This window comes from Ixodes scapularis, unplaced genomic scaffold (genome assembly GCF_016920785.2).
Source record: "Ixodes scapularis isolate PalLabHiFi unplaced genomic scaffold, ASM1692078v2 PGA_scaffold5__190_contigs__length_132052651, whole genome shotgun sequence".
Lineage (NCBI taxonomy): Eukaryota > Metazoa > Arthropoda > Arachnida > Ixodida > Ixodidae > Ixodes > Ixodes scapularis.
In genome coordinates, this window is record NW_024609880.1 from 71,875,180 (window position 1) to 71,883,833 (window position 8,654).

The 8,654-nt window shown below is 46.6% G+C and overlaps 1 protein-coding gene across 1 annotated transcript in view; it reads left to right on the top strand.

The window, feature by feature from the left end:
• LOC120839407 (luciferin 4-monooxygenase-like) overlaps positions 1 to 4,305 on the top strand; it is a gene marked incomplete at its 3' end in the record, with an annotated part of 44,701 nt that extends 40,396 nt beyond the window's left edge. Inside the window, exon 9 of the mRNA XM_040209690.1 lies at positions 4,289 to 4,305. Coding sequence (XP_040065624.1) covers positions 4,289 to 4,305 — 17 coding nt within the window. The remainder of the gene's footprint in view (positions 1 to 4,288) is intronic.
• Between the last annotated feature and the right edge of the window lie 4,349 nt (positions 4,306 to 8,654).

Consider the following 8,654-nt stretch of genomic DNA (forward strand, 5'->3'; position numbering starts at 1 on the left):
TGTCATATTACTAAGACAAAGAAAGTCACCGCATCGTCGATATATTATATACCATTCTTTACGAAACCAAACACTGGGGCTTGTTCACCGCACATCGCACAGGTCACCGGGGAATCTCCTTTCACTTCCGTAATACACAAAAGTGGTGACACAGAAACGGTCCGAAACACACAGAGGGTGCGTCATGGAGAGGGGTAGGAAATAAAAATAAATAAATAGGAATTAAATCGCCCAACTCCGATCTTAACGAAAATTGCGTTAAAAAAAAAATGTATTTAGGTTCAAGCGGCGGCAAGGTGATAGGTCCACGCCTGGTGGAGAGTCAGACAAAAAAGTCGACGGCACGTAAAGGTAAAACAAAAAAAAAATCTATAATTTAATAAAGACGGGAAAACTCAGCCGCACATGGCAAGAACAAAAACCAACTCCTCCGGGCATTCCCTAAACGGGACGCAACCAAATGCGTGCGAACACGCTCTCTACATCACCGCCAGGCCGCATCGCCATGACGAAATAAACCCAACAACTGAACAGTGCTAACAAACAGTTAGTAAGAAAACATCGAAAAAAATAACGTTCAGAAAAAAACCACACCCGAGAAACAAAGTTTAGCGGGGCGAAGAAACACACACGAGTCGGTCCCACGACATTGAAGTCTGGCATGATGACGGCGTCCAGATGATGCTCGAATCTGTTCCTCCCTCTATTACGCACATCCACGACGGCTGTGCGGAACAGTGGCTGTACGAAAGAAAGTGGAGAATAGATTCGAGCAGGCGATGCGCGAGAAGGTAACCGAGACTATGCTTCAAGCTTTATATCGGGAGAGGAGCTTTCGAGGTAGTTTCTGCAGCTACTCAAACTTTCTCTTTCCCCTTCCCTTTTTTCAAAAGAACACGTCAGCCGGCGCTAACGTTTCATCTCGGGAGAAGCCCACTCTTCACAAACGGTTATAGTTGACAAGGAGGCTGACTTCGACCCAACTAGTCTCCGGGCAGAATACAAACACAAGTATATTTACCAACACGCTCGTTTTAATGTCAGTCTCCGGGCTTTGCTGTTTCCAAAAGAGATAACCCTTTATAAGGACAGAACGAGCGGGTTGGTGGGGATAATTAAACTTAAACACTTTCTTCTCGTTTTCTTCCTCAAGTTTAATAGATAACCCTTCGGTGCTATCGGATCTCCCCGGAGAGAGAGAGAGAGCACGACCGTTTCAAGGTAACGATAGGGCGCTCGAAGGCTAGGGCAAACAGGCGGTATCGTTTCACGCATGCACGGATGGCTGGGTTCAAATTTCCCCACATCCCTAACGAAACCGGCCCATCTTCGTGTGTGCGTCTGCGCGATTTCTGTTCCGCGCCGTCGGTTTTAGCGCGCACGCGGCGTTGTTTTGGCTGGCAGAACAGTTGTTGACCGTCGACATTGTAAGGCCGTGGTGTCCTCATCCTTTCAGGCAACGATTCCTTTGCTTTCCCTTGTGCAATACTCTGACAGGCTCCTCCTGGGTGGCTGTCACTGTTCGCCGCGTCAACGACACAATCGTACCATTTCACTTTTGGTGACACAGGGTGCGCTGCTCGCTTTACTGTCACGGGCCGTCCCATCTAACACAACGAGCGCGAAAGGTCGTGGTCATCTGCTGGCTCCGAAAGGGCAGGACGTTCATGCAGGCCAATGAGGGCCCCGAATCAATAAGACGTCTGCCGACTCCTACACGTTAAAAATTTACGACACCTGCTGGTGTGTTAAGAAGTGTTGCTTTCTCTTTTTGGAACTCCTCCGATGCAGCTTGCCGACTACAATAAAATTTAAATAATCAATAAATATATCAGGGTGGAAATACTGTATTTCATTTTTATGTGGGAACGTTGAAAAAAAGAAAAAAACTATTTCCAAGCTTGTGAAGACGCGCAAGTCGCAAGTCCATTTCGAGCCGTAAAAACACGTTTTTGTGCGATATTGATGCTTAAATGTAGAACATACAAACAAAATATACACTTTCTAGGCTTGATTTTCGTGTAGACAACTATCATATCTACATTTGAACAAAAAATAAAAAAAATAAAAAATGGGTTTTTTGAGAAAATCTATTTCAAAAATGGTACTTTTTGGTTTTTGCATAATATTAACGTAAACGTACCGCAAAGGATATTTTATACAGCCAGGGCATTTTATAATAAATATAAAGACCGTGTTTTGGGCTCTCCGTGGACATAAAAAATATCGGTGTAACCCAAGTAGATCGCCAGTAATTAATTGTCAAAGTTCGTCAACAATCGACCGAGGAGGCGTTTTTGACATTTTTACAGAAAAAAAGCAAAAGGCCTAAAATTATTTCATGGTATTGGAGCCTTTTAAATGTGTGCACAGAGTGCTTCAAAAAATATAATATAATGTGGACTGAAAATCCATGGCGGGAGATCAAGCGAAACATCCGACCCACGACGGGTGTGAAAAGCACTGCTTTTCGCCGCGGCCTCTTTAAAAATTCATAAGTCGAGAACAAAAAATGCGACGAACTTGCGGTTTGTGTCGACTGCGGTTTTAGAAACGGCGCCATAACATATATGTTTTTTATCGAAATTAAAAATTCGACCCTTTTTGCCTGCGCGATTTGAGATGAAACCACCCATATATATATATATATATATATATATATATATATATATATCAGGGTGTCGAACCGGAACCGAACCGAAAACCTGAACCGAACCGGTATCTTTTCCGGAACTGAACCCGAACCCGAACCGTTATATTGTTATCGCGATGAACCCGAACCGGAACTGAACCGGAAAAAAAATAACGGTTACCGGCTCATGTCAAAATGGTTCGGCCACGCGCTGTTGACAATGAATGTGCTATCAATGCCATTTGTTTTTTAAGTGCCGTCAACTGACACACACCTCGCTTACATATTTTTCTTCTCCACTCAGTCTTAGGAATATAAACGCTGCATTCATGAATCTTGACGAACGCTGCATCCATGAATCTTGACGAACGCTGCATCCATGTAGTAGTAGTAACAAATTTATTCCGAAAAAGGGTGCACTTGGCCTGTTTGGGAAGGGGCTAAAGGGGTGTTACGAGTTAAGTGCGGCGCACTATGGAGGCTTCACAAGCGAAGCTCCACAGTGCGAGCAAGGTCGTTTTTTGGTCCTGTATCGGAGTAACCCACCCCTCGTAGGAGGTCACACCTGGTGGTCGGTGCTTCTCTCTGACGTCTTTTAGTCCGTCACATTCCCAGATGAGATGTCTGATGGTCGGTGCTTGATCTGCGGAGCAGCTGCTGCAATGTGTGAATCTTGACATAGGAACCAGTATTGCGCTGGTCGCGGCTTGCACGGAAGAAAAAGAATTAAAAGTCTGTGCAAAAAAAAAAAAAAAAATCGCGTCACGGGATTTTATTGTTCTACAATCTCGTAAATCCTAAATGCTGCTGTGTGCTCATTTCATAACACGTTTCTAGAACGCGCGAGTTCTTGAAGCTTGCATCCATCGGAATGAGAAAAGAAAAGGCTGTGGAGTTTGATAATAATGCATCCGGTTTCGTATAGGCACTTAGAAGCTAACATATTTGTGAGACAGCGAACTCTTCTATTTTAATATTCATCCTATTACGTCCTTCTGGCGTTGCGTTCGGTGAAGTGTTTTTCATATTCCGTATGTTGTTTAATGAAAACTTCTTTAAGGGTCTAATTTAAGTTACCGAAGGCTAGTTCAAATAAAGGAAGCTGTATTTTCTCCCCACTGTTCCTTCAATTGCTTACACGCCGAGGTGGCGGGATAGTTAGCGAGTTCTACTTGTAAGTGGGTTTGTAAGAAGGTCGCGGATTTTACAGCTACTGCGTCGGACCCAATTAGATGAAGTCCGAATGCGTAAACGTCGGTGAGGTAACCTTTGAGTGCACATAAATAAAGCATTCCTGGTAGAAATCCCTGAGCCTTACACTACGATGTATCCCGTTTCGTATGTGCTGATTTCAGATGTTTTATTTGTAATTTATTTTGATGATGCAATTTGTCCTTTATAATTTCCGAGCCGGTTCGCGAACCGGTTCAGCGCCCCGAACCGGTTCGCGGATCGAATTAATCGAACCGGAACTGAACCGGAACAAAATAAATTTACCTGAACCTGAACCGTAACCGAACCCGTATTTTTTCGGTTCGACACACTGATATATACCGGGTGTTTTTGCGAAGACTTTCAAAAATCCTAAAAATTAGGGCGATTGAAAAAATAAGAACCTCTCTTCGGGAACAAACTACCAGCCACGGCGGACGTCAGGAATTGCCAAAAACCTACTAATTAGCCAGATAATTAATTAAAACTTGTTAATTAACTTTCTAATTAGGGGAAATAGACATATGGTTCCAATTAGAAAGTTGCTGAGCGTTATCGAAAACCACTAAATCAGTCATTTTCAGAAATACTTTAAGCGCTTGAGAAGAGTAGTAGTAGGGTGCCTACATGTGTCTGTCTGTCTCAGGGTGAAGACATCCATTGTTGCCCTGAATCTGCCAGCGCGTGACTCTCTCGCGCACTCGGTGCGTGACTTGGGCGGTAAAATGGCGTCTATGCATTAGACAAAGCTACGCGCTCGAGCTGAGTGACAGCAGATTGCGCGCGCTCCAAAACTCATAAAAGAACGATTGGGTGGAAAAATGGCTGAGATTGCACCACTCAAGCAAAAGCACGCGTGTGTATGAAGGCACTCTAAGTAGTAGCGCACTAAAATTACCACTCGTGGAGCAGGTACAAGGCTGGGGCTAGATAAGAGGCGGAAAAATCGCGCGGGCGCCTTACCGCAACCGCTAGCCTTGTACCTGCTCCACCAGTGGTAACTTTAGTGCGCTACTACTCTTCTCAAGCGCTCAAAGTCTTTCTGAAAATGACTGATTTAGTGGTTTTCGATAACGCTCAGCAACTTTCTAATTGGAACCATATGTCTATTTCCCCTAATTAAAAAGTTAATTAACAAGTTTTAATTAATTATCTGGCTAATCAGTAGGTTTTTGGCAATTCCTGACGTCCGCCGTGGCTGGTAGTTTGTTCCCGAAGAGAGGTTCTTCTTTTTTCAATCGCCCTAATTTTTAGGATTTCTGAAAGTCTTCGCAAAAACACCCGGTATATATATATATATATATATATATATATATATATATATATATATATATATATATATATATATATATATATATATATATATATATATATATATATATATATATATATATATATATATATATATATATATATATATATATATATATATATATATATATATATATATATATATATATATATATATATATATATATATATATATATATATATATATATATATATATATATATATATATATATATATATATATATATATATATATATATATATATATATATATATATATATATATATATATATATATATATATATATATTGTAGGTTCCGGTGCCACTGCTCGCCCGCAAGAGAGACACGCGTCAGGACATAGCAAAAACACACCTTTACTTCGTTCCGGTCCTTTCGAGTCTCTCGTGAGCCACGCACAAGACCCTCGAGCTCGCGCCCCGTGCCCACGGTTTGTATCGGCCACTGCCGCGCTACTGCACACTCCACATGTCGCTTGCCACACACTTACTACCCCCCCCCCCCCCCCCCCCCCCCCCCCTTGCAGCCCGCGGCGTTAGGAACTGTTCTCAGAGTTGCTCGTCGTTATCAATGTTTATCGCGATCTCCGCAGCATCTGGTGGTGACGGGTCTGCGTGGGATGGGGGGCGGAGGAGAGCAGGACGGAGCCTCCTGATAACGGCGATGGCGCGTGCTAGATCGTCGTCCTTCATCCTTTCGAGGTGTAAGATGGCTGCCCTTGCGGCGGCTGCTGACTCCCGCGAGCGATGAAGTGCTCCAGCTCTGTGGGTACGGCGGTGGATTTCTGGCACCTCGCAGAGCGGGCACAGGACTCGGCGCTCGTCTTCCGTGAAACTTTGTGGTGGGTTTGCCGGGCGGTGGGTGTTCAGCGTGAAGCCTCTGAAAGGTTCAGGCACTTGGGCGTCCATGTCAACCGTCAAAGGGCGCGGCTGGTCGTGCCAAGCGAGGCTGGACGACCAGGCCACTGGGTGTCCGTGGTTGTCGAGGGTGCCCCAGGTGGCGGTAGACCGCTGGTGCGATCGTCTGGATCCCCGGCGGTGGTGGTTGTTCGGGTTGTCTCGTCCCCTGGGCTGGTAGTAGCGTCTGGGTCGCCAGTGCCGGGGTGGTGATGGGGACCGTCTGGCAGCCTGATTGACTCGCGGCATGCTTGGAAATCAGTAATATAAAAGAACAGGTTGTCAGTAATGTCCATTACAAAAAAAGCAAACGTCTTCTACGTAAACGCAAGAACAGGTGAGCTAAGCTCGCGACAACAGTCAAATGTATACCGCTCAAAGCCGCGCGCAATCAATCAAAATAGGCGGTAAAATGCTGGTTCTCGGCTAAGCCCATTGTAATCTTCTTTCTGTAATCTTCGTCTTTGTCACCGACGTTGAAGTCTTCGAGAGTGTAGGCGGTAAACTAAGTACCAGCCAGATCAGCAACACTTCCCACCTGCGAGAGAAGTTCATCAGCCGAATCATAATACTGCTTGAGGTCGGTGACATGAACAGGTCCGGTGAGTCGCCCAGACTCACAGTCGACGAGCGTGTACGTGAGGCGTGAAGCTTTCTCACGTACTCTATATGGACCGTCCCACCTATCAGCCAGGGATGCCGTGAAACCTCTGGCTGCGTTACTAAGTGGGTGTGTCCGGCGGAGCACCAAGTCTCCAACGTGGAACTGCACGCCCCGGTGACCTCGGTTGTACTGCTCAGCCTGTTGCAGTCGGGCGACGTCCAAGCTCTCCCGGGCATCACGAACGATGTCCCTGAGTCTCAGTCGTAGATTGCCTGCAAACTGGCCATAGGAGCGAGAAGCACCCGGATCGTCGACAGAATAACTATTTTCGAGCGGGAAAGTCAGCTCTTTGCCAAAATTAAGGCGCGCGGGTGTGAAACCTGTAGATCGGTTAACCGTGGTTCGGGTTGCGAACGCAAGTTCTGGAAGCTTCGCATCCCAATCCCGGTGGCGCTCGGTGTGAGCGATCAACATCGACTTCAAATTTCGGTTTACCCGCTCGGTAATATTTGCCTGCGCGTGATAGGGAGACGTCCGCTTGTGTTGTATGCCCAATGCGGCACATGAGTCTCGGAACACTTTGCTGGCAAAGTAAGTAGCGTTGTCGCTAATCAATTTTGCCGGAAATCCGAAGCGTGTGAACGTTTCCATCAGACACGACCAGATTTTCTTGGACGTCAGCGATCGCAATGCAAATAGCTCCACCCACTTGCTAAAATGGTCCGTGACAACCAACAGGTACTGGTTGCCACGCGGACTGCGTGGGAAAGGGCCCATGACGTCGACAGCGACGCATTCCCATGGGGATCGACTTACGACTGGCTGCATTAGACCAGGGGGCTTACCACCGCGCGGTTTGGCTTTCTGACAAACCGGGCATGAACGAGCGTACCTCAGCACGTCCTGACGAATTCCTGGCCAAGTTGCAGTACGGCTTAACTTTTCAAAAGTCTTGCAGCCACTACTGTGACCAGCCAAAGCGGAGTCATGGTAGTATCTAATGAAGGACGTGCGAAGTCGGCGAGGTATCACGGCTCGAAATGGAGTATCTGTGGAGCCATCCTCCTCGTCGTCGATCAGAGGTATGTACCGGAGCAGCAGACCGTCTTCGGCCAGTAAGTACGAGTCGAAACCCATGTCAGCGTCTCTGTTGCCACGTCGGTCACGTGAAGACAACCACTCAGAGACCCTGCGACAAAGTCCATCGTTCTGCTGTGCAGCCCGAAGCTCATCTCTGCTAATCAAAGTACCCCAGCGCGAGCCAGCATCTATCGCAGCCACAACATTGGCATCCTCGGGCACGTGTTCTTCGCCGAGTGGAGCGCGCGACAAAGCGACTGCAACTTTGTTTTGTGAGCCTGGCTTGTGCACAATGGTGTAGTCATATTTTTGAAGCGTCAGTGCCCAGCGTGCTAATCGACCTGCCGGATTTTCCAAACGCTGAAGCCAGGACAAGGCTGCATTATCCGACTGGATCACAAAGCGCGCGCCATCAAGATACATATTGAATTTCTGCAGGGAGAATATGATGGCTAGGCACTCAAGCTCGCAAACGTTGCAATTCCGCTGAGCTGGTGTCAACGTATGGCTCGCAAACGCTACGGGTCGTAAGACACCATCAATGTCTTGAAGCAGCGCAGCACCTAAACCGTAGCCGCTCGCGTCGGTTTGCAGCACAAACGGACGGTTGAGGTCTGGGAGCTTCAAAGATGCTGTCTCAGCAATAGCTCTGGACAGTTGAAGGAAGGCATTTTGCTGTGCCTCCGCCCAATGCCACTTGACGCCTTTGCGCAGCAGTTCGTTCAGAGGCCGCGTTATCTCTGCACAGTGGGGGATAAACTGGCGATAAAATCCAACCATTCCCAGAAATCACTGCAAACTCTTTGCATCATGGGGGGGAGGAAACTCAGTTATGGCCCTCAGCTTATCCTCGTTAGGGCGAAGCGATCCATCGTCGATTACAAAACCGAGCAGGTTAATCTTGGATGTTGCCAGTTGC